The 26,531-nt window shown below is 32.6% G+C and overlaps 4 protein-coding genes across 4 annotated transcripts in view; 1 reads left to right on the forward strand and 3 right to left on the reverse strand.

The window, feature by feature from the left end:
* Window positions 1-479: 479 nt before the first annotated feature.
* On the reverse strand, window positions 480-6,660 carry LOC111059842 (cytosol aminopeptidase). The gene is made up of 3 exons (XM_039438057.1): window positions 6,465-6,660; window positions 1,830-3,660; window positions 480-781 (listed from the first exon to the last, which is right to left on the reverse strand). Exons 2-3 carry the CDS (start codon window positions 3,404-3,406, stop codon window positions 742-744), a joined length of 1,617 nt encoding a protein of 538 aa, XP_039293991.1. The 5' UTR covers window positions 3,407-3,660; window positions 6,465-6,660; the 3' UTR covers window positions 480-741.
* Window positions 6,661-8,111: 1,451 nt separating this feature from the next.
* On the reverse strand, window positions 8,112-18,081 carry LOC111050963 (eukaryotic translation initiation factor 4E). The gene is made up of 5 exons (XM_022337353.2): window positions 17,839-18,081; window positions 16,395-16,591; window positions 14,258-14,435; window positions 12,872-13,017; window positions 8,112-8,811 (listed from the first exon to the last, which is right to left on the reverse strand). Exons 1-5 carry the CDS (start codon window positions 17,866-17,868, stop codon window positions 8,703-8,705), a joined length of 660 nt encoding a protein of 219 aa, XP_022193045.1. The 5' UTR covers window positions 17,869-18,081; the 3' UTR covers window positions 8,112-8,702.
* A 132-nt stretch (window positions 18,082-18,213) lies between these two features.
* Window positions 18,214-22,060, forward strand: LOC111050964. Its single transcript, XM_039438062.1, has 3 exons — window positions 18,214-18,403; window positions 19,577-19,698; window positions 21,611-22,060. Exons 1-3 carry the CDS (start codon window positions 18,274-18,276, stop codon window positions 21,944-21,946), a joined length of 588 nt encoding a protein of 195 aa, XP_039293996.1. The 5' UTR covers window positions 18,214-18,273; the 3' UTR covers window positions 21,947-22,060.
* A 1,273-nt stretch (window positions 22,061-23,333) lies between these two features.
* Window positions 23,334-26,531, reverse strand: part of LOC111050965 (amyloid-beta-like protein) — an 89,478-nt gene continuing 86,280 nt past the window's right edge. The window contains exon 14 of the mRNA XM_039437274.1: window positions 23,334-25,670. The gene's annotated coding sequence lies outside the window, so the exon portion shown is untranslated. The remainder of the gene's footprint in view (window positions 25,671-26,531) is intronic.

A 26,531-nucleotide genomic window follows, 5' to 3' on the forward strand; every position in this document is an offset into this window, starting at 1 on the left:
GACTATATCGTCATCTGCTTTTATAAAAAAAAATTATGACTCACTATAGTCTGTCAGCATTAGTTGCATTAGAATGTTATTCATAAGGAATACTGAGAGTCTAGATGTGAATCTACATAACGCTTATGCTTAGATTTTAATTGAGAGCATTATTACTTTCCTCGTCAAACCAATTAATTAATTTTGGGGGAAAGGGATTAATAGAAAAACTGCCTCACAAAGATAATAAATATTTTTCATTTCTAATGAAACATCCTTATCCTCCCAGTGTTAAATTGTGGCTCAATTGACGAAAAAAAATAGAAAAAATCCGCCACGGGCGCTCCCGACGTTTTTTAAATACCCTTCAGTCTTATAAAAATTATACAGGTTTTATATATTCAGATAAAAAAATGAATGAGAAATGCGTTCATAGCCTATTATATCCATAAACTTCATATCATAGCCTAGATCATAAAAATGATTTTAAAACCAAAATATTCTCTTCTCATGATTATTTATTGGGAAGACAAAGTTTAATTTTATATTTTTAAATTGTTCAATGTAGCATGAAATTGCAGCTAGTTAGTTTTAAATAATCGAGTATCCATCACGTCTGTATTTTTTATTTCTGTATCGAACATGTACTGTACAAATCACAATATTTTTGAAAGCTTTTAAATTTTTTATTTAAAACAAACTATGTGATTACTTTTTGTATTTCCAGGAAAATCTATAGGCCTATCCAGAATTATCTCTGCTTCATTTCCCAGATGCCGCTTTCAGTTTCAATTTTTCATCACTGTAAAACAAAAAAAAAACATTTTTTTAACAAATCATTAATAATTATTTCCACTCAATAACTTGACTTTTCTTCATATTTAGTTGTTCATGAATGATACAACTCAAATTAACATTTCTTATATGAATGAAACAATACAAATTAACATTTCTTATATCATCTAAATAATTATTCCAGTAAATCACCGAGTAATTCATTTTATTGTGATTTTATTCATTCACTTTTCAGGTTTTTGATCTTCATTATTCCTCACTTATATATAGTTCAATTTTTGTACCGTACAGATATTTTTCTAGAAAGGAGATTAATCAACTAAAATTACAAATTCAATCTTCAAGTAGCCAACCCTTGGACTCTTAGGTTCAGTCTCTATATAAAAAGCTCCAATAGAAACCACTACATGATTATTCAAGTTACATTGAAATATAAACAAATTCACATAGTTCATTAAACAGTTTTCTATCTATAATGATTTTTTAGCTAATTTTTACTAAAATATTGATTTTTGATAAATCTATTTACACCATTTTCATGGTAATCTACTCTACTATTACCCTCACACATTTTACCTTTTTACATTAGAATCCACTAAATATAAAATATGCATACCTACTGTACGCCTACTACTAAAATAGCATAACATAAATGTTATTTAATATAATGCAGGATGATATGTAAATATCATCATGATATAACGTCAAAGGAGCAGAAGCATTAAGTGTATCAACATGAATAATATATTCTCCATTCTCGTTCATATCAATCAATTATTCAATCTTGATTAAAGGAGAGACCCTGCTAAAATTATTGGACGAGATACAACTATGCCGCTGCAGGCTGCACCCTTCATCTCACTATTAAAGTGAGTAGCTATTCTAATGATAATTCATCTCAAGATGAAACCAGTTAAATTACAAGGATCCACTTCCAGGCTCTAAAGCACATTTTAGTCTGTTTTGAGTGAATAATTTGAAATTTTGTGTTAGTGGCTCAAATGAGTTGTGTTGATGTTTGTACTTAGAATGAGAATAAGAACAATTTATCTCACCTTGGAGTCTTAACATCGCCATTAGAAGCAATGGTACACTGCGCCAGGAACTCAATCAGAGTTCGAGTTGGTCTACCAGTCATACCAGGTCTTAGATATCTGGCAGACGGTTCAGCTTCACGAGCAACTCCATAGTTATCCAGATGAATCCAATCTCCACAGGCGAACTGCTTCAATAGAGCTGCTGAACGACAAGCTGACCCCAAAGCGTCAGCAGTATTTGCATAATCAGCAATATCACTGTATTTGACAAACTTGTCGAAATGGTTCCAGAGAGGAAGACGCCATACTCTGTCTCCTGTATGGATGCCTGCAAGTCGCATATTTTCCCACAGTTTTTCATTGTTGGTGAATACTCCAGTAGCTGCTGACCCCAAACCAGATCGCACACCTCTACTCAATGTTCCAATATCCAATGTAAAGGTTGGCTTGAATTTGGCAGCATAAGATAAGACATCTGTCATTATGAGTTTTGACTGAGTGTCGGTACTATCAATAGCAATCGTCCTGCCATTCATGGCACGTTCAATGTCACCTGGTTTCATGGCATTGGGGCCCAACATGTTCTCACACAGAGGAATCAGGGCACGGATGTTGACAGCAAGTTGCAAGGTGGCAGCTGCCTTCATTGCTGCAATGACGCATGCCGCACCAGACATATCACCCCTCTTATGCCACATGTCTTCTGGGGTTTTCAAGCAGAAACCACCAGTGTCAAAGGTAACACCCTTTCCGATCATCACAATCGGTGGGGTGCAAGGATCACAACCAATGTAACTAGCTTCAAGTAGGATTGGTTCATGGCAGGATCCCTTAGCTACAGCAAGAAATGCGTTCATTCCCATATCCTTCAACCAGGGCGTGGTTTTGATCTCAATGTTGATACCCATAGGATACATGAAATCCACTGCAAACTCTGCAAATCTTCTAGGAACCAGCATGTTAGCAGGCAACTCACATAGTCGTCTAGCAAGATTCTGAGCTTCACCCTTGATCAAGCCAATATGCCAGCTGTCCAGATCACAGCTATTGAAGAGTTGAAGTCTGGGAACATCTGCTTTCGAAGGATCTGTCTTGTGCTCCTGATGCTTCCACAGCCCCATAACTGCCCCCTCTGCAGCCGATTCAGCATGTCCAAAATCTTCCAGATAAATCACTTTGGAATAACAAATATCTGATAGAACTCTCACACCTGTAGCTGCCGCTTCACGTATTTTCTCCTTGCATTCATCAATTTCTTCCTCTTCATTGTATCCCACGCAGTTGTGTCCCAGTCCTATCATGGTCACATTTGGGTAGGTTGACTCTACTCCATTTAAAATTCTGTATTCATGTTTCCTGGGTGGTGGTCCAGATATTCCCAACAAGCTCACCAACTTTCCTTCTGATACAATGTTGTACTTCAAGGCAGTTTCTGTTAATTCAGGAACCACTTTATCTTCTGAGCCTCTTATATAAGTTCCAAGTACCAAACCTGTTGAATTATCCACACACTTGGCTGAAACACATCTCTTACTCTGATGGCATACTTCCTTCGCCAAATTTGTTTGACTTAATTTTCTCAATACCTTCAACATTTTGCTTTATTGTGATTTATTCTTGAATTATTGTACAGGCGATCAATTATATTTATAATTTTACAAGCAATATTCAATATTGCAATTTAATACATCTTCAACACCGAAAACGATTACAAGGAAGTTTTACACCGAATTTTCATGAGAGAAAAGTGACCAACAAGCATTGATCAACAGAGACGCAAAAATTTCCAAGTCATAATTTATTGTGGCTGATCAGAAAAGTTTGATCATTTGTTTAGAATTTTGTGAGCCTGTAAAAAACATTGAATTTCATCAATATTATCATCTTACTGGTAATAATATGAAAAAACTAAGATAAAATGAATCTCAAATTTAATTGGACCTATATATTATTATTGTTTTTTCTTCAAATCAAAAATGCTTATTAATCTTATCTAATCTAAGTTTTAAAAGCTACCTATCAAATTATGCTATGATTGTGGATATGAAAGTTAGATGAAATAAAAAATTTCAAGAAGTGTAGATACAAGATAATTTTCATTTAAGTAATTTAATAAAATGTAAAGGTTCCTGAGTAACTAGTATGTTGTTACACCAATATTAGTTCGGTACTTTATGCTTAGATGGAAGGTCGATTCAATAATATTATTTATTATAATATTATTTCCTATCAAGTTACTGGTTATACATCATCTGTTAAATAAAGTGAATGAATACGGTATTATTTACATCAAAAGATTGGTTCCAAAGCAAATTTTTAGCACGTAAACCAATCTTCTTTGCTTTAAATTTCTTTTAAAATTTCTGTATTTTTCAATTTCATAATTTTTAATTATAACTTATAGCCTACCGTACTGTAGGCTACCTATCTCATTTTATAACATGCTTACATATATTCAAGTTAATTGTGTAACAAGCCTTTATTGTTTTTAAATTTGTTATCATAAAAATAAATTTATAAAATTGGATATTGATAAACAATATCTAAATAATACAGTAAATTGAATCGACCTTGAACCTTCCATCAAAACAGAAAGAACGATCATCTCAGTAATCTCAGGTTTAATGATTATTACATTTTCAAGTTGCTTCATTCAATAATATCTACCACATTACTTAAACCCACTACGGTCAGGTCCCCGTTATGACAGTAGAGAAAGATAGGAAAACAACGTTGCCGATTCTCTGCCTTGCCTTCTATAGAAGATAGCTGATACCTGTATTTCTGATGTAATATTAACTGTTAATTCTTGTTGTAAATAATTAATTCCGTCGGTTCCAACCACCTAAAAAGTAGTTGTCATTTCACATCATCATCCCTCTCACTTATCACCCACGCAAAAGCCTATAGTTTGTGTAAGACAAGTTGAGACTTGGCCCTCCATCCCAAGAAATTACAGGGTTGTAAAATTGCAACTTTCTCAAATTTACAATTCAACGTCAGAATTGGATGTATAATATATTATCCCCGATATCCTAGTAGTGCTAAAAAAGTTTCAGATTTGTTTTTCTTTTGAATATCACTTCTCTCAGAATCATGTAGCATCGTAATGCGTAATAATTTTATATCAAATCAACGGGGAGACTGTCTTCTTTCTATTGGTGTCTAAATCATTTTAATCCGACCCATAGATATTTTTTAATTAATAATTATGTTTGTCAATGTCAAGACATTTCGAGCAGAAAACATGAAATTTTCGACATGCTGGAAGCTTTTTGGTTTTGAAAGATAAGTGGGTGGTGAAAGCAAGAAAGTTTCTCTGAAATAATTGAAATTGTTTTTCCAATTGTCAAACGTAGTCGGAAGATCGTATTTTGGTCTAAGAGTGGCTGCATGGTATGCATTGTGTACCAAATTGTATGCTAAAGGCTGGCAATTTACAAGATTATTCGACTGAATTATTTCAAACGCAAGCAGCTGATTGCCTCTAGAAAGGCTGTAATGAAACACCGCTTGGATTATTCAAGGCGAGGTTGTCATTTTCACTATTATGATTATCTGGCTTGCAGTTGAATTTTTCAATCGTTCTGTATTTTGAATTTGTTGATCCCAGCTATTAATAGCATAATTTATGCTGTATACCATATTATGGCGGTACATCATTCAGCCGCTATCCTTGACTTTGAAACTCCTGAGAGGCCAAAATACGTTCTTCCAATTACGTTTGACAATTGGAAAAATAATATTTCAATTATTTCAGAGAAACTTTCTCGCTTTCACCACCTACTCATCTTTTGGAACAAAAAAGCTTCTAGCATGTCGAAAATTTCATGTTTTCTGCTCGAAATGTTTCGACATTGACGAACATAATTAATTGAAAAATAACTATGGGTCGGATAAAAATGATCCAGATACCAATAGAAAGGAGACAGTCTCCCCATTCATTTGATATAAAATTATTACTCATTACGACGCTACATGATTCTGAGAGAAGTGATATTCAAAAGAAAAACAAATCTTCGCGATGTTTCAAATTTTATCATAAAAGTTAAATTTCCTTTTAATCCTTAAACCCTGAAACTTTTTTAGCACTACTAGGATATCGGGGATGATATTATACATCCAATTCTGACGTTGAATAGGAAATTTCAGAAAGTTGCAATTTTACACGATTTGGCAACCCAGTAATTTCTTTGGATGGAGGACCAAGTCTCAACTTGTTTTACACAAACTATAAGAGCTTATGTGGGCATCACTCTCAGTATTATAAAAAATGCCAATGATCAGAAATAATTGGTAATTTGATATTATCATTCTCATTTCTCAAGCAACTCTTCAATTGGTTTAGTAAAATAATTTTTATCACAGATTTCAAACTAATATCATAACATTATTTTAATAATAAAAATTATGTACTAAAAATTCAAGCCTAGCAAGTTCATGTAGCCAAATTTTATATTAAAAATTTAAGCTTAATTGATTTTAGACTCAGTTAACTGTTAGAAAAGTAATGTAGGCTGATTGCAAATTTTAGTTGATTTATCATATTGATGTAGAGAAAAATAATTGGCTGGAAAAAACTGAAGATTATATTATTTTCTCAAAATATTAAATAGATGATTGTAAAATACTTATAACATTCATTGAACATACCTTTTTTCTTTTCTCTCAGTTAAAACATTTTGAAAACCGAAACATAGAAACTAAAAAATTGTGAATGTTAACTGGATAATTTGGAATGATGACTAAGATAAAAGTGAATTGTTTGAAGATTGAATGATTTACAACAGCTGCTGTTATATAAAAATAATTCAACAAAAAACATTCAACACCTGAAAGAAAAATATTTCGATTAACCAAATAAATATTACAAATTTATTAGAATTGGTAGAAAAACTTTTTTAATAAATTTATAGGCCTATCTTTTAAATTGTCAATTTAATTTTCACCATTGAAAAATATTCTTAGAACACCTCACCCCAGAGGAGAACATTTAAAAACTTGGTTTTGCTACAAATTCTCAGAGCCAATGATATTATTCTTCCTCACTTGATTTTTAAAATGCTTTTTGCGAAATTATCCTTGCAAAGGATGAGAAAAACGGACATAAATTTACATAAAAAAGCTACGAATTACTGCATGTAATTTTAATGATTAAAAAATGCAAGATAACATGACTTTTCGCAATAATTCTGGAATTATTCGGATAAGCAGTCCTTGGTAGACTACGTGAAAGATCGATATTAATTCAAGAAAGAATTGTTAAAAATTTAAAAACTAAAGCATTCGAGTCGGACTATTGGGTTACATATTTATTTAAAAATGAATGGTCAATGATAACTTACTTTGCTTATAATAATGAACTTATCAAGTAAACTATTTCTTTAAGACTTTATTTTCTATAGTCTATTCACGAGCTTCTAGAATCGTTAAGATTAGTTCTTCTTATTGTTTGCTAATCAATAAAAGCGTACTTGACTCAAGCTGGGTTTACACCAAAGTTATTAACAAAATGTTAATAACATAATCCTTATAGATTCTATTAGATTGAGCGGAGCTTGACAAACACATATTTTCATCATGTGTATAATAAGTTATGTTCAATCAAATAGAATCTATAATAATGATGTCATTAACATTTTGTTAATAACTTTGGTGTAAACCCAGCTTTAGAACGTTACCTATCGAAAATTGTTTATAAATATTGTGTGTGAATAATTTAAATTAATAAAATATATCAAAGCTTAACCTTTACTTGATCAATTCTAATTTTATAAATACAAAAAATTATCTTGATAACCGTGCTTGATCATCTAGAATTTTATCAATTTTAAAATATGTATTAAATTTACAAACAAGTTTATCAAATAAGTCAATCTTATAGTAAAACTAGTACTGTACCTATAGAAGGTATTTCAAAGAATAAGGTCTTTCGGAAAGCGCAGATTCACAGTTGTTTTGAGACTTACTTCACGTCATCCTTGTTTATAAAGGCCCCTCCATACATGGTCGAACGAGTTGTTTTAGCAAATTAATACCAACTTATAACATCACGCCAAAAAACTGAAATTAATATCATGGTATAAGGAATAAAATTGAAGTTTATTCCATACGTGGGGTTTGAGATTATACGATTTTACGCAAATTTGTCTGATCGTGGATGGGGGTCTTAATACTGGACGTTCATTTATTACTTAACTCCCGAGTTTTTAGAGTTTTACTGTATTCTTACCCTTAATTCTAGTAAATTATTGAAAATACTGTACTAGTGAAGTAGATCTAGAAAATGAAAACATAATATCGTGTAAAAGAATCTATTTTATTTACATTTGATCCAGAATCCAATAATGCAGATTAAAAACAGTTGAACAGTCACAATTCTTTGTGAAAAATGGGAGAAATGGTTATATTCAATGCGTTACAGAAAATTCAACAGTAAAAGAAGAAAGTTTTCTAGACACACGTGAATGCCGAATGCCACAGCTAAAAAATAAAAACAAATCTATTCACATTCGAATGTTCTGTGATAAAATGAAAAATATCTGAAATGTGATGATATTGAATAATGTCAGTACAATATTGCTGTTATGTTCGATGTTTATATATGTTACATCCAATATTAGAGAAATTCTTATAGGAGAAAATACAAAACAAAACACTCTGACCGCACAGCACAGCACAAATGAACACTGTAGTACAAAGCCGGAGAAGAGTTATTGTGGAAACTAAATAAATAAACCTGTCGATAACAAACTTGTTAAATAGATGTTCCAAAATGATTATGAAACACCAATAATTATTATTGGTCGATAATTACAAAAGTTAATCAAATTCACTTGTTCAATTAACAAATTGCAACAGATCCTAGTAATTAGAATAGGCACCCGAACGTTATACGTGGTAGGTGTTTCTAATTGAAGCCCCTGCCTTCACCATAGTGTCCTTGTGTACTTGGTATCCGATGACAGTGTTCAGTTTCAACCGTTCTTTCAGTTTTCTCCTGAAATAGAAAAGAGAATGAATTTAGAACTGTACAATCAACAACTAAACTAATAGCAATTGCAAACGATCTAAAACAATAAAATAGTGCCGGTTGAATTATATCGTGATTAATTCCATGAGAACAATCAGAGAAGCCGTCTTATAAGAAAGGTCTTCTGTGATTGGTTTTCGTGAAATTAATAACGGTTAAAATTTAACCGGCTTTTGTGCAACCGGCACTTAGCCTGCAAGCCTGGAAAAATTGGGGTGAGTGCAAACAGAGAGCGGTCAGGAGTTACGAGTTCCGCGTTACGTGAGAGAGAGATTGATTGAGTGCCTTTATCAAGGGCGGAGTTGGGACTCCAGGTCCTCACAACCCTTTACATATACAAATGAATATTATAAATAACAAAATCACGATTATAATAAAAAATGAACAGAAAATCTAAACTTCAAATTGATAAATAATACAAAATAAATTTTACAAAAGCATTTTGAATATAGATTCAAAACTATGGCTATGAGAAAAGTCGATCATAATGAAATTTAGAGAGAGATTGATTGATTGAGTACTTTGAGTACTATTTGATTGAGTATTATTCATGTAGATTACAACAATATATACTGGCTTATACACTTTTATACAATAGCTTACAATACAGCAAAATTATAGATGAATTTACATAATATAGACTAGGAAAATTATTATTGAACTATATATGATATGAAAAAAACAATTTGTGATAACTATAGATAATATTCTTATGCATCTACATAAATTGGCGGAGCTTTGGCCATATCAATGTCCATTCTTCGGAAAGAATATTCAAAATATCCTTCCCACTAACTCTCTACCAAAGCGTTAATTTCATTAATTCTTCTAAGGATTTATTTATAAATGGAAATATTGTAAAAGTATTAATTAATATTAATATTTAAGCGAAAAAAAACATAAAATTAATAAAGTAGAATAATTATATAGGTAGATAAGATCAAATCATTGATTAATAAAATGGAGTAGGCTGAAAGTTCAGGGTAATCAACTTCCAGTAATATACAGCAGTATGCAGTGGATAATTAAAATAACATGAGTTTATATACTATATAAATACAATTTATTCTATAACAGGTTTATAGGTTTGTATTGGTGGGATGGGTGAGGGATGGTTGTCATGTGATCGTTCTAGGGCTGGATAGTTTCATTCATTTGTTCCAAAAGATGTTTTTTTTTTAAGTCAGGATGAAGCTCGCTCGGCTCTCGATGGACCTGATAGAAACAGGAAGTGCATTCCATGCACGACAGGCACTGACTAAAAAGGATTTTGTGAAAGTAGTGGTTCGATGGTGGGTATCGATGGTGGGTATCCTTAAAGTACTTTCTCCGGTTCTAGTATGTGAAGCATCTATCCTCCTATCCTATCTATCCTCCCAGAAACAAATTTGAAATCATCTTTGAAATAGTTCGGATTCCCGTATTTCAAGATATCTCTAACAAGCTTGACTATTCGAAAACGTCTTTGATCGGGAAGCTTCAATGTTGAACTGGCAATGTGGGCAGGGGTGATATGTTCATGACGTTGAAGAGAGTAGACGAAACGTAGACAATAATTTTGGCAACTCTGTAGTTTATCATTCAGAGTGACTTGCATATTGTTGATAACAGAATTACAATACATTAAATGTGGGAAGATAGAAGATTGGACCAATAACAATTTAATGTTTGTGTAAAGAGAGAGAGAGAGAGAGACACTTATATTATATATTGATTGATATTGTTGCTACAGATACTAGCTCTTTGTCTGATAGCATCTTGCTTTCCTTCAATTTATCTTCAATTGGGAGATTCAACTAAATCGCTTATATTTGACCGCCGCCATTCTTTCCATAGAAAGAACATAGTCGCCAAAACTAGGAACGCCCAACCACTCTCTCTGTGCACACAACCTTATAATTTGAATTCAATTCGAATCATAATAACATTAGACGAATGCTACAGTGACAATCACGTTCATATGCTGGACTGTCCGTATCGGCAGCTTCTTGTCTTGAAAAAGTGGAATTGACAAAATGTCAAGTATTTTCCACAACAAGATATATTTTACTAAATCTTACAATGAATGATATTGAAGGTGTGAACCCATATATCAGTATCAGTGTCGGCATCCGGTTCGGTGCAAATATTCTTTCAATGAGTCTGTATGTCTGTCTAATCTGTAATGGGACTTACACCTTCTATCTTCAACGGGACCCACTCAGCCCTACCGAGTTGGTAGGATTAGACCCATTAGAACTTATGAAAAGAATATTTGCACTGAACCGGATGCCGACACTGATACTGATATATGGGTTCACACCTTCAATTGTTTGCTCCTTCAATATCATATAATGTGAGAATTTAAAATATCTCTTGATGTTGTGGAAAACCATAATGAAATACTGATATTTGGGAATCCACCTTTAATATTGATAAAACTATTTATTATTGTTGATAGTTAATGAACAAGTCAAAGTACTGATGCCTTGATGCCCAATTTCTAGGATGCTTATTAGCTAATAAACTATTTAATGAGTCCTAGAAACTGGACTTGAAAAATGTAGAGCTGAGTCAGTCTTGAATACACATTACTCAATCAAATTTTCATTCTTGTATCATCGTTTCTAATGGTTCAAGAAGAACTCCAGAATGTGATGCTCAACTCCTTGGTGGGTGTACTAAGTATAAGTACTAAGAATAATTGGTTTTCTTGCATTTCTAATCTAAAATTAAAACTATTTTTCAAAAAAGAAAAAAGCCAATAATTTAAATGTTGAAAAATAGACAATACAGTGTTTTTAATACTCCTACAACATTATTCATCTGTGTGTGATGGGAAGTATGATATTAATTATTATACGGATGATATCAATTATTCTGCATTCATCAATTCAATGCATCAAATAACGTGTCAAGGATGATAGTATAATAGAGTTTAAATTGAACTCAAACGTAATAATGTAGTGCCTAGTCCACATGTTGGCCCAGCCTGGTAAAGCCTAGTCCACATGTTGGCCCAGCCTGGTAAAGCCTAGTCCACATCTAGACCAACGATGACAAACCACCTATCCACACACTGGCGCTGGTCATTGGCCTCCATTGGGCCAACATGTGGACGCCGCATATATTACATAAGGACACCAGGCTGGATCACCAGTGGGACACCACCCATCCACACACTGGCGCTGGTCATTGGCCTCCATTGGGCCAACATGTGGACGCCGCATATATTACATTAGGACACCAGGCTGGATCATCAGTGGGACACGACGTGACCAAGCGGGTCGAAGATCATAAGTTATTTTGCGTTTACTAAGGTCACCAACCGGGACACCATATTTTGGCGGTCACCAGCCCGGCCACCATTCCTGGTTATCTCACTGAAGTCTCAGCTTGATTTAGGGTGATCACATTGAATGCGTATATGTGCAAGTGCACGTCAAATCATGCAAGAGCCGAAAAACAAAATTTGAAGTATTTACATGTGGCTGCTCACGCAATATACGCATTCAATGTGATCACACCCCTACACAGAGAAGCAAAGGTGTCCCAATGGCGACCCATCCTGGAAATGTTATCTCAAGTGAACTGATTCATAATGTAATGAGGGCCAAAAAGAATCGATTTTGTCTTTTTAATGCAACTTCAAATATAAATAAAATAAAAATCTAAATCTCAGTACCTTTTTGAATTATTTTATAACAACATAATTCGTACAAGGCTTGAAAATGGCTTTAATGACCGAAACATGTTGTGATACAATAATTTAAAAGGGTACTAAGATTTATATTTTTATTTTATTTGAATTGATTTTCTTTTTCATGAGACCACACAATAATAATCATTCTATTAATAATAGAATTCTAACAATTTGACAAACTGTTGAATAGAATAGGATGATTCTACTAAACATTATATTTAATAAAGTTTGATAAAATCATCCTATTCTATTCAACAATTTGTTAAGCAAGTGGACTACGAAACTGAAAGGTATACAAATTGAAAATGGATGATAAAGTGTGGAATCAGAGTGAATAATGCTGACCCTATAGCTAGGACACCCTCGCCGTTGCGCTTCTCAGCGTCAGCCGTCCAGACGCCGATCTTGTCTCCCTTCATGCGAACACTCACCACGGCGCCACAGATCTCGTCGCTGTACTCGTCAAACGCCTCTCCAATCATACACAAAATCTAAAACACGTCGACCATAATCAACACATCATTTCAACCAATATTGAAGAATACAAACGTTGATCATAGCACTTGGAATATTCGTCGATTAAAGGTGTTGAGAGTTATTTATCAAGTTATTCAGGTATTCATGTAGAAGAAGAACATATCAGAGCAGTAAAGTAGTTGATGCATCTTTATGATGGGTAGTGTCTTAGGGCCACCCTTTAAGTAAGCATTTTTTACTACCTCCATCACAATTCAGTATATAGAATAACAAATACAGTAGCTCGTAACTCATTGACGAAAATCAACAGTTACAAAGAATTTTACTTCAAACTGTTAGAATTCCTTTCAAGAAACATCAATTATTCCCATTTAACTAATGCTAACAGTATCAAGTGAATCAATTTACAGAGTAGACTGCAGTTCTCATATTTTCCATCTAATGGTAATCGATATATGTAACGCAATCCGCAATAATTATCTTCTTCGTCTCTACAAAGAATAACAATAAAAAATCGAGATTGTCAGATTTTGATTCAAAATCGACATCTAATAAATAGTAATTATTGACATCCACCCCACAAAACTTTTCACTGCAACAGAGTATGCCAAATAAAATAGAGTGACTAAGATCAAACTTCTAAATTTCAACTCACACTGCATTCCTTAGAGTGCAAGTTTGGCGGTGCATGCAACGACAAACTGTGCTGGAAAACCAGCCAGAATGTTAACTAAGGCCAGGCGTTCACCGGAGACTAGTCACGTTTAGTCACAATACTTCACATAGTTGACATGTCTATTTGCAATGAGACTAGTCTTGTCTTGACTAACCGGTTTACGCCAGCCTTACACTGAAACAAGTGAAATTTGATAGTTTTTTTTTAGATATTCTGTACTCATTCATTTTATGTTTGTACGATTTATTAGTATTTTTAAATGTGAATAACTTTTTTATTAAAACGGTTTCAGATATCGATGTGCAGTTTTCGCCATTCATTTTCTCTTGAAATCTTGTATTGAAATCATGTATCATATGACAACCTTCCCATTCAAAAAAGTTGGATTCGAAATGGCGGTTCCAAGATGACGGACGAAGATTTTTATGCGAGAGAAAAGTAGTTTTTTCATTCAGATAGGATCCTCAATCAGAATTATCATCGTCAAAGTTCCCTTGTAAAAGATATATTCAGCTGTTCCATAGTTTTCATCAGCCCTGTATAAACAATACCTACCAATATACAGATAATGTACTCACAATCTCCATCCAATAGGAATCGAGTTCGTTCTCTCGCTGTTTCTTCTCGAGGTTGATAAGCCATCTTCCTCCCTCCTTGTTGGCGTCATCCTCCCACATCGGCCGAATGCCCTGCTTGAACAGCGAGTAGTCGCACCCGTGTCGGATCTCACTCGCCGACTTTATGTGGTTGAATAAACTGGCAAACAAACAATTCACAATACAACTATCAAAAAATGAAACAAATCTATAATAAACTAGCTTTTCTCTGCCAAAGCTGGATTTGCACATATTTCAATTATAAACTCTTGGCGCGACCCATCAGGCCTTGCTGGTATTGGTGAAGAGGGAGGTAATTCAAGGTATATCAGTATCAGTGCGTGTCCGGTACAGTGATAAAAATAATTTCTATGAGTTCTAATGGGACCATTTACAACAGATCTTGAATTTGTGGTCTAAAAATCTTTGAAAATATACTATATAAGAAATTTTGGCATGTAACTCCTATGATTTCTGACTGTCAACATGGCTTTTTAAGGAGGTAGGTCTCTGCTAACTAATCTTCTCGAATTTACAATGTTTGTTTCGAGTGTGTTGGACTCAGGTGGAGAGGTCGATGTGGTTTATAGCGACTTTGCAAAGGCATTCGATCGAGTAAGCCATAGTGTGTTGCTGTATCGCCTCTCTAGTCTTGGCTTCAGTGATTCTTTGGTCAATTTGTTCAGATCATATTTACTCCACAGGGTAAATATAACTTAGTGACTGTCAAGGGAATGGATTCCCCCCACTACCACAGGATTCCTCAAGGAAGTAACTCAGGACCGCTCCTTTTCTTGCTGAACTTCCACTTCAGTTGACGTCCAAGTGTCTGATTTTTGCTGATGACATGAAGATATTCCGAGAGAATGGTAGCCAGGATGATAGCTGTCAATTACAGTTGGATATTGATCGCATAGCTGCATGGCTAATAGCTTGGAAATTAATGTTTCTAAATGTAAGTGTATCACCTACTCTAGAAAACGATGTCCTTCTGCTTACACAAACAGGATTGGTGAAGCAGTTCTTAACAGAGACATCCAACTTCCAAATGATTAAACTGAGAGCAGTGTTATCATGCGATGACATTCACTTCATCACGTTCTCAGTTGATCACTAATCAGCCGGGTGGGAGGGTCTCAGTTGATCGAAATTTCAGCTTCTCAAGTTTACATTGCTTTCAGAAAGTCTAGTTATTCAATATTATATTCGAATGATAAATCTCGAATAATACCAGCATATTGTCATTATTCGAACTGGTTACTACGACAGACGATCACTTCTGAGGCCAGTGTTTTAGGAGATCGGTTGTCTCTGAATACGAATGAACTGGCACCTTTCTAAGGTGCTACGGGGTGATATCTTGAGGCGAGCGAGCGTGGTGAAGACATTGCAAGTAAGCAAGTAAGAGTGCAAAGATAATCCATCAAATTTACATTGGAATTGTTTCTATGTTTGGAGAAAATATTAGAGAAGTGTTGTGTTGTTATAACGTTAGAGATTGTGTCTTGTGTGAAGTCTATAAGTTACATAATATCACTTTTTAAATTAAATTATGGTTTCTATTTTCTGTCTTCCTTCACTTATTAACCAGTTGCCCCAGTCAACTTGAACTGAGGAAAAGGCTCCAAATAGTTTACTGGTTCAACATTAAATCACCTCACTCAAGTTGCAGATTTGTGACAACTTACGGATTCAATAGGTTTCAAGAGATGGGAGTTTTGCTAATATCAATTTCTCAATCAACCAACAAACAACATTGTACGATGCAAGACAAAGTCAATAAGCATCGAGTAGGGTAGTCAAACTTATACCATAAAAATTTCTTTAATACCATTACCCTCCAATAAATTTCTGCTCTGCTGGTCAGAAAAAAATATTATTGGTTCTCATAGGAACATTCATAAATTGGAAGATTAAAATGTGAAAGCACTCCAATAATATTACAAATGATACATAGGCCTACCTATTCTATTTTTAACCACATCAGCATCTTGAATTTTTTTATTATTTTCATAAGAACCAATGATATTCTCTTTCTGATCTGCAAAGCAAAAAGCTAGACTCTGCAGTTTAAATGTAACAGATAGTAAGTTATGGTAATTTCAGTCAAGCTACTTACCTCCAGAAATCTTCGACTGTGTCAAAGCTGGTGATTTCGCACTGATTTTTCATCCATGACTTCTTTTTGTCATGTTCATAATACCATAGTGTCCATGTGTTTTGAAGTGGATGTTTGATGGTCATCTCGTTTGGAGTGATTGGAGGAACATCACCGCTTGATTCTTGTCTGTCAGAATCTTGTGGTTTTTCGATGTCCTAGAAATAGAAAATAGTGGAATAATTTTTATAAAGTTGAGTCAAAATTTTATGATACAATGGACGAAGAAATGTTAGGTCCTAAGCTTATTAGATTAATACTAATTAACAGTATGTAAATAGTTACATCACCTGTGTTGATGTTTATAGAAATTAAATAGGCTCAACAAAGAATGTAAAGTATATGTAAAAATAAGGATATTGTAGATTAATCTAATAATAACTGTAAAAACTATAATACTAGTAGCTTAAACTTTTGTTAATCATCGAATTCAAAGAATAAAACTTAGTTTAACAGCAAAATGTTTGACCATTTATTTTTAACAATGTCTACAAAGAAAATTGAATAACATCTCTCAAGGGATAGACTAATACATGTATAATAACTAGTGTTTTGTTCTTAGTTCAAAGCACATTTTATACTGTAATTTTTTACTTAAAATTTTCAAAATGAATTATAAGAACAAGCTAACTTTTGTAACACTGATGATTGAATACATTTTTAAATTCTTTTCAAAGAATTTTAATAATTCTATTTAAACAAAAATTGCAAGCATAACCTATTTTGAAAACAGACAAGTTGAGTCATAACCAGAATATATTATATAACAAATATCTAAGGTTAAAAATTAACTAACGTTAATCATGGGCTGTCCTTGATGATAGATAGATAACAAAATGTTGATTAATAATATAAATTTTCAAAATACAATTTTTAAAAAGTATCTAGCCTAAACTTTTGCAACGTTGATGGTCATGTTTGTTCATAGCCTAACTTATTTAATTATTCAGAAACTTCTGTATTTATGAAGCATTAATTAGGCTAGTAAAGTTATATTAAATACAGTTTAAACATTTTGGAAATATAAGTCATATTTCTGTAGTATTCTTTTACTAGAAAAATAACTCAATTTAATGTGAACTTTCAAGAGTAAGATGATTCATGTTCCATTATTTTACGGCATGAACTAGATAAGTGCCGAATGCCGATCCTAAATCATGAAGTCATGGTGAAAGTAAGAGAACAACATTAAAGTTAAGAAATTGATACAACATATCAACAAACAATTAAATTGAATATTTAAGATAGATAAATCTTATTTTATCCGCATTCAAGTGCAAAGGCCAACCAGATGTCACTTGCTGACGGAGACGTTACACGTTGAACACATGTTTCATCTATAGAATTATTTTAAATACAACTTTTACAGCAAAAAAATTATTAAATAATATTGCCTTCAAAATACCTCAGATTCGTTCGCTTTATTTCCTGCCATGCCGTGATTTGTAGACTTGAACTATACTGTCGGTCACACTCAATCACCACATCTCATCGCCATTGTGAATTCTACAAATTTTAACAGCACTAAATAAGGTTTGCCAACAAAAATTTTGAATGGTGAAGATACATCAGGAAAAAACATTCAATTCCTGCTTGTATTCAAAAAATTGAGAGAATATCATAAATACTACATTCAATTTTATATCCTAGAATAATTCTCTTTTTTTTTAATCAGTTCTTATTCCAAACTATTTATAGATATATTAGGCTTTTATCTTAAACATTTTATTATGAAGAAAAGGGGCTTGTAAAAACAGATGTGAAATATTTTTCTAATCATACCTATTATAATAGTGAATCTTATCCTAATAAAGTCAACAGTAAACAAAGAATTTCCGAAATGAATTCTAAATTCAAAGCACCAGTTAATCAAGAAGACACCGAACAAGTCCCAATCACACGCATTGAAGCTTATTGTACTCATAAATTTTGTTACAACCCGTATTTTCCATGTAGAAGAGACTCACCAGGTTTGTTTAAAATGATGTAATAATCACCGTAAGCTTACCGTAAGACAATATAATTATTCTGGATACAGAACTGAGGAATTTTTTTCCAAAAATCTAATAATTTGTGCAAAAATTTTGTAAGATGAAAATTGTATGATAAATGAAAGGATATTTTCATTTGGTAAAAATCAAAGTATCAATGAGGTACATCATTTACTATAATATTATTTTGGGACTTGATATTTTATCCTTACCGAATTAAGATTTTATAATAATCTAATCTTCTCCGTTGAACATTTTTTTTAAAAATAGAAATGAAAGTTGAACGTTGCTCACATGGTAAGAGAATGAAGATCATCTTAAATATTTCAGCTGTTTTTAAAATGACAATAGATAATAAAAATATTAAATCACTTTTTGAGTAATCACTCACTCAGTGAGTGATTAATTCATTTATTGTAAAATATCTGACTGCTAGTCGTTTTTTCAAAAAGTGATTTATTAATAAGCAGTTCGTGATGGAAAACAACATTGAAGAAAAATATTAACTTGCCATCCAATAAGCCATAATAATTATTAATTCTATCATAGCCTGAGAGAAAGTGAAAAGTTAATTTCTTTCTCAGATTCTTCCCAAATAATTTTAGTGGTTTGTTACCGGTAATCTCATCTCAACCATCGTACTGTAATTTGATTACCGGTACTCAATTCTTTTCAGGGCGACTTAATATTGAAACACAATAAAAGTCATCAAGTAGCCTACAGTAGGCCTACTTTTTTGTTCTAATCAAATCACAGCTAGTTTCAAATTAGCAGAACCATTTTTAAGGGTGAATAGCATGAAAAAAATTAAATTAATGCTATCACGGTACCTATCAAATATTGTACCTATCACGGTACAACATCAATTATTCATGTTGATTAATGTATTTACACTTGAAAATAGCTCCGATTGAAAAAAGTGTACTTTAAACTATACATAACTTAATTGAAGCTGAATTAGTAATAAATGAGGTCTTATGGCCTTCAATTCAAGAGTTTTACTTCGTCTTTATATAGAGCTTTCATTCGATTTTTTTTATTTATTATGCTGATTCAGTTCATTACATTACAACAATAATGATTACTATTATTGGTCAAGTATTATTGATAATGTATTTTCTAGTTTTGAAATGAAATGAACTCTTATTCCAGGTCCCACAACTTACAATCCAAAATTGCCAAGAAAACATATACCCGAGGCGGACTTCTCCAAACTGACTCCGCGAAAACCTGATGTAGCACCATCTTATTCAGTTGGTCCTACTACTTACAATGTAAGTAATAGTAATTCTTTGAATTTTGCATATATTCAACCATTAAATGAAATAAAAAATGGCTCTGTTGTTAACTTGTCGATGAATTATTAACTGGACTATTTATACAGTTATTACAGTTACTATTATACAGTTAAATTTAAAATACTGAACATTATTATTGAATTGGTTTCCTTAATTATTAAGGTACCAAATAGATCATTGAGTTTCGTTGAACAATTTTATCGTAGACTCCTTTGACAATTTTGTGGTAACTTGACAATATTAGAATCTATATAATAAGAGAGAGTAGGGTTGTGTTTGTTCGCATCAAAACATGTCAACTTGTGGATTGCATACCGGAAAAACGGGAATGCGATATAAATCTTCAAATTTTGCACATAGATTATGATAATATCAATCTCGTGCAACTTGAAGTCCAAATTTCAATTTTCCTTCTAGATTTTTCAGAATTAATATTCAAATTTCATTTATTGGACATGAATGCATAACATATTTTAATATAGAACTATAATCTAGAGAGACTACCTCTTCGAAACAGGTTGTTAAAATTGGTAACTAAATTAATAACCAGTCCAATTCTGTCAAGTTGAGGAAGGTTTCTAGACAAGATTTGAGTTCTGTCACTTTATTATGTTAGTACCAAGTTCAAGAACTTATTTATACTATAATAAAGGAAAGAGCTGACTTATAGACGTACGGGATAGGAAAATTATGTTTGACGAATCATCACGTCAAAACTACTGGACTGAAATTAACTAGAAATTTGGAATATAGATTTTTAATTAAACGAGGATGGTTCTAGGCCTACTTCAAACTCTTCAAGTTGTCAGTTTATTTGTCAAGTTCTAAAATGGACCCTTGCGGAGCACGGGTTACCTGCTAGTATAATATATGTTATGAGTAGCCATGGTATTTTTATTGAAAATTCAAGGCGAATGGAGTTCGACTTGAACAATATGATCATGTCTTTTGAATTATCATGGCAATCTTTCTATTGGTTTGGTCTCAAACAGGACCTGTTGACATTGTAAATTCAACTTGAAAATGAAACTTCTTCCAAGAAATTTTATACTTTTCACTATCTCATACTTTTGGGGAGTTGAACATGAGTGGAGTCTGATTCATGATGAATCCATGAATAAATCATTATTCATGATAACTGTTGAATTGTGAATTCAACAATTGATATTTCAAACACTGTAGACGGAGTTCCAGTGCCATTGCCTAGACTTGGAGCCTACAAAACATCAAAGACTACTACAACAGTAACAAATACGAGAATAATACAGTAGTAGTGGTAATAGTAGTAGTACATAGAATTAGCATTATTATTCATCAGTAATAATAGTTAGTTTGATAAAGCTGTCCTCATTTAAATATGCTCTGACATACAATGAAATAAATATGCATTAGATTTTACAGTAGGATCTTACTATATTTATCCACCGGTAGATCCAGCTGTATAGAGGAACCAGCCGCCATTTTGGAATTGGAATACTGTGGAGAGGTTAGAGGAGAGAGAAGAACTAACTCAGAAATCTCACATTTACCCGTCTATATAAGGTACCAATAGAGAAGAGAGGTACACTATTCATACTTTATTGAACAGCTAAAAGCACGGTTTTACGATTATTCAACAATATTTCATTTCATAATAAGAGATGAAATAATAGTTTAGTTACACACACATCGATTTTTAGACGTACGACTTTTTGCCGTCTTTATGAATTCCATTAGATTAAACATAACTTGGCGAACATATTATGATCACATCATGTGTTTGTCAAGTTCCATCCAATCTAGTAGAGTTTATAAGGACGGCAAAACATCGTACGTCCAAAAATTGATGACTTATTTACTCAAGCAAAATTTCACATGTTTGATGGAAACTGTTGATTTCTCTTTGTAGACTCAGAAGTACAAATCAATGAAGCCGATTATCGAGACGCACAACGTGAAAGTGAAGAGAGACGCAGCCATACCGAAAGGCTTCTATGATGCTCGTAGAAGCACCAACGATTACATCTACTCGCATAAATATGACAAATCTCTGCTAACAACCATCATCAACCCCTCGGAAAATAAGTTTAAACGCCTGGTAATGGAGAAAGATTTGATTAGAACTAGTGAAGAAGCTGCTATTGTTGAGCCTGGAGAAAGAGAGGCAGTGGTGAAAATGAGACAATTGGTGGTGAAAACTTTTCCCAGGAAGCCTGCAGTAATCTATGGAGCACCAGTTTATTGAATAGCCTTGTCTCTTTTATAATATAAAAAATTATATTCCATTTTTTGTGGATTTAAAACTCTCTCTTCTCAGTAAATAATGTGGATTACTTATTAATTTCATATAGCTCGCTTTGAGAGTAAAACATCAAAAAACTTTCAAGGCTTCTAATAAATTTGGTAAGTGTTCATTGTCTAGTTTGAAAATTGAAAATTACAAGCCTGTGAATTCAAAACTCACTCTCTCCACAGTAAATAATGTGGATTACCTACTTATTTCAAATAGCTCGCTTTGAGAGTGAAAAATCAACAAACATTCAATGCTTCTAGATAAATGGTATGTAATCATTGTCTATTTTGAAAACTACAATTGAAGAGGCGTAGAGAAACCAGGCTTATAGAACTATGGAAACCAGGCATCTAAACAGTTTTGAAACTTTATAGGCTACACTCTACATCATCTACCACCTGCGGCACAATACACCATACACATCAATAGCACACATCAATGGAAAGATTTTCGAAGAAGTCTCTTTTTTATAATAACATTGTATACTAGCATTGACCCTGAATGATAATGCCTAATTTACTAACACTTATATCTTTTAGTGATTAATTGATGAAACATTTTCTACGAATTATTTCACCAAACTGGATGAGGAATCTTCAACTTTTAAATTTGTTCCTTTGATATGATTACAATGATCATCAAAGAATAATGTAGTATTGTAACTCTACAATATGTTTCACTCTATGAATACTGTGATGATTAAGTAATAATGAGTTGCACCTGCCACGATCAACCATCTTGTATTAAGTGATCATACCTACTCAACACATAGCTGATAATTATTAGATTGAAATTGATGTTGGTTGGTGCAACCCAACATTACATCAGTGTAACAGACGAAAAGTGTTCAATTTTTTGAGGCAGTATCTTGAAATAATAGGCCTAGAACATTTTATTAGCAGTATGTATCTTCAGACACTTATTAAGATGGAACGTTTTAGATTTAGGACAACTTACAGCTAAAATTTGAAAAGCTTTTCGCAAATCCTACTTCTTCACGTCAGATATCAAAAAATTCCATAGAAGTATCAAAAAATATTAATCTCATATTGAGTGATAGTTTTTCCATCAAAATTTCCATAAGCTTGATAGGATACTTAATTTAATAACCTGCTCCTGGAGGATCTCCAAGGATATAATTCTGATATACCCTATCAATACTAAACGGGATACATCCTGAGTATATAATCCTTATTTTCAAAGTCCTTTGCTAATGTGCCTCATCTTGGAAAATCATTTTAAAAATCGAAGGTGAATATGATCTCACACATCAATCTGAGATGATTTTTACAAGTTTCCTTAAATCTTAAACAGCAGCTATATATTAATGACAAAAACGTTTTGTTATTTTACATCAAATTATTTTATTATTGTTACATACCATCTTGCATATATCCTGATTTTTCATGCTCTGATTACATTATACTTTTAACAATACACAGAACAGTATCAATAAAGCAAAAGCCACACCTACAACAGTGAAAAATACGAGAATAATACAGTAGTAGTGGTAATAGTAGTAGTACATAGTATTAGCATTATTATTCATCAGTAATAATAGTTAGTTTGATAAAGCTGTCCTCATTTAAATATGCTCTGACATACAATGAAATAAATATGCATTAGATTTTACAGTAGGATCTTACTATATTTATCCACCGGTAGATCCAGCTGTATAGAGGAACCAGCCGCCATTTTGGAATTGGAATACTGTGGAAAGGTTGTGAGGTAAGAGGAGAGAGAAGAACTAACTCAGAAATCTCACATTTACCCGTCTATATAAGGTACCAATAGAGAAGAGAGGTACACTATTCACTACTCACACCATACAAGCAGGGCGGGCAATATTATTGAAAAATACTTACAACTATAATAAGAGATCTGTACATCATAGAAAATGTTTTTCAGTAAATTAAAGCTAGTACTAAACGAACTTAAAATTTAAAAAATCTATTTTGTACACGTGATTTTGATTGTTACAAAAAAAGAAAAAAAAAACATAAAGCAGAATTTTAACAAAGTTTTGGTAAAAAGACTGACAACGTTAAATTATTACTGTTTTAGCAGATACACCACTTATTCTTTTCTTTGTAATTCTCCAATTGAGAAAGTTTTTATCCATAGTTCCAAAAGTTCTCTTCTAACATTTGGCATTAAGTTCCCAAATTAGATTCTAACTTCTGATTTATAAATATAAACGAGAGTATTCCTAGTATTTCCTTCTTTTTTGGAGCAAGGGCGAATAAGTGTTGTTTCTGCTAGAACCCTTTCTAATTATAACATGGTTTTGATGAAAAAATCATTGGTCAAGACGAAACTTTAAATAAGTTTTAATCTTGTATGTTAAAAATATCAACTAAAATTTAAAGTAATAAAAAATTAGGATAGCTCAGATCTATGCTTCTATCATTTCTAGAATCATATCATTAAATCCGGACTTGAATAGATTTTCAAGGATACAATGAACACACAAACCTGTTGAATAGCTTATCCATTAGAATCAAATCCATTTCTTTTTTATCGACTAGTTAGAAATGGAATTTCATTTCTTGAAGTCAATTCAATTGAGAATTCGAAACGAATAAGACCTTCACAAAATGTGCACTTACAAGTGAGTTTCAATAAAATGTGCGATTTAATAAAAAAGTGGACTAAAATAGAAGTGCAAACACATTCATTTCAAAACGACATGTTAAAACCATTCATAATGATTATGATCTATTATTTTTCATAGATATATACGTTGATAAATATAATTCTCTTATTGTTTCATCACAAAAATAGCAATAATATCAACTGTTACAAATCGAACACAAAATTACACAAGAAATAAAGGTAATACATAAATACACTTAATCCTAGTTTATTACTACACTTATTAACATACTGAAGTGCCTCTCTAAGTTGATCTGCTATAGTTTAGCCTATTACGATATATCATCTCAGTAATATATGGACAGTTAGAATTTTGTCTGAGTGACTTGCATCTTTATTAAATTATGTTATATTATATGTTTTCTCTTTCATTTACATATCACACTCATCTAAAACAAGCAGAAAACCATTCACACCTTGATCTACACCATATTTAAAAATAGAAAAAAGGGGCACGTTTTCAAGTGTTGGTAAAGTTATCTTGAAACTGGTTTAGGTTAGGTTAGGTAGGGTCAGGTTGGGTACTTATTCACGCCGTATATGGCACACATAAGTTGCGTCTATTGATATTTTGTACGTAGACACATCTATCAATTAGGGTATTTTATATATTCTTATTATCCAATCATAATGCACGATTTAATTGCTACACTATTTTGATCCTAACATTTAGAATAAAGTGTAAGATGGATGATTTGTTAAATCATGCATTACGATCCAGCACAAAATACATATATAGATATATATATAGCAACTAGTTCCGGTTCCCCTATTCAGCACTATATCTGTTTATTGTTAACATTACAGTGTACATATTAATAATATTTATTTCTTTATCAAAATACCCCTGTTCAGTTTTTCGTCTTTCTAGAGTAAGTCTAATCCACTAAACGGCAATTGGAGGTACAAAATATACAATTGGGACGCTGGCTGCTTCACATCGTCACAGCGGTAATAATATGCATAGTCAGCATTTCATCCATGTATCTGATGCTTTGTCTATCTACCTTCATAACGATATCTGCAAACACAAATCAACTGTCAATTAACAAAATGCTTGGTATATTTGTACTAAATATATGTGTGCGTATTTCAATTTCATGGGTTACCTTCATGACAATAATAGCATGTTTCATGTTTTGAAGATGAGGTATGATTTTTACTAAAAAGTAATTTTATTAAAAAAATCAGTTATTTCATGTAAGCATCAAATAAAGACTGAAATGGAAAACACGACTAACAACAAATAATTTTTTAACCAACAATAAAATTTTCATTAAATTAATGAGCATAAAACGTTATAGAAAATTCAATTCATGAATTTCAATTGAATGAATAATGGAACAAAGCTTGTTGAATATCAGGAATAACTGAAATTAATGATCAAAATCTTCGTTATTCGAGTATTTCAAACAGGTGCATTTGGATACATGATCAGGTAGGCTATACCTGTATGTTTCCATTCATGATAATATGGTTACCGTACATTGTTCGCTGGGATTTGAATTAATAGTAGAAGTGAAGTGTGAATCGATATTAAATTCACAGGTGAGGTAGATAAGGTCGGACAAGAACAAGAGTTCTTGTCTGGTAGAACTTGAGGTTTCCCAGCTTTCCATGAAATGATAAGATGAACTTACTATGGACAAGCAGTTTTTTAAAAACTAACTGGATAAAGTTATTAAGTCGTTGGAGCGTCATTTTTTACATACTAATCAATACCTGAAGAATATTGATCATCTAGAATCTAGATCTAGAATATTATTGGAGAATCAAACTGATATCATGACATTAACTAGACAATTACCAGGCAAATAGACCAGTATATGGGCCTATGCAATCGTTTTTCCAAAAATGTTCGATTACATTATAAGAATTATTT

Source organism: Nilaparvata lugens, chromosome 11 (genome assembly GCF_014356525.2).
Source record: "Nilaparvata lugens isolate BPH chromosome 11, ASM1435652v1, whole genome shotgun sequence".
Lineage (NCBI taxonomy): Eukaryota > Metazoa > Arthropoda > Insecta > Hemiptera > Delphacidae > Nilaparvata > Nilaparvata lugens.

What these genes read in the sequence shown, in the direction of transcription:
- LOC111059842 (XM_039438057.1), bottom strand. Translation starts at nt 3,406, where the DNA reads ATGTTGAAGGTATTGAGAAAATTAAGTCAAACAAATTTGGCGAAGGAA. An exon ending in GGCGATGTTAAGACTCCAAG is followed by an intron (nt 782 to 1,829) that starts GTGAGATAAATT and finishes TTTGTTTTACAG; the next exon opens with TGATGAAAAATTGAAACTGA.
- LOC111050963 (XM_022337353.2), bottom strand. Translation starts at nt 17,868, where the DNA reads ATGGCAGGAAATAAAGCGAACGAATCTGAG. An exon ending in ATAAAGCGAACGAATCTGAG is followed by an intron (nt 16,592 to 17,838) that starts GTATTTTGAAGG and finishes TTCTATTTCTAG; the next exon opens with GACATCGAAAAACCACAAGA. An exon ending in ACAGTCGAAGATTTCTGGAG is followed by an intron (nt 14,436 to 16,394) that starts GTAAGTAGCTTG and finishes TTTGTTTGCCAG; the next exon opens with TTTATTCAACCACATAAAGT.
- LOC111050964 (XM_039438062.1), top strand. Translation starts at nt 18,274, where the DNA reads ATGAATTCTAAATTCAAAGCACCAGTTAATCAAGAAGACACCGAACAA. An exon ending in ATGTAGAAGAGACTCACCAG is followed by an intron (nt 18,404 to 19,576) that starts GTTTGTTTAAAA and finishes CTCTTATTCCAG; the next exon opens with GTCCCACAACTTACAATCCA. An exon ending in TTGGTCCTACTACTTACAAT is followed by an intron (nt 19,699 to 21,610) that starts GTAAGTAATAGT and finishes TTCTCTTTGTAG; the next exon opens with ACTCAGAAGTACAAATCAAT.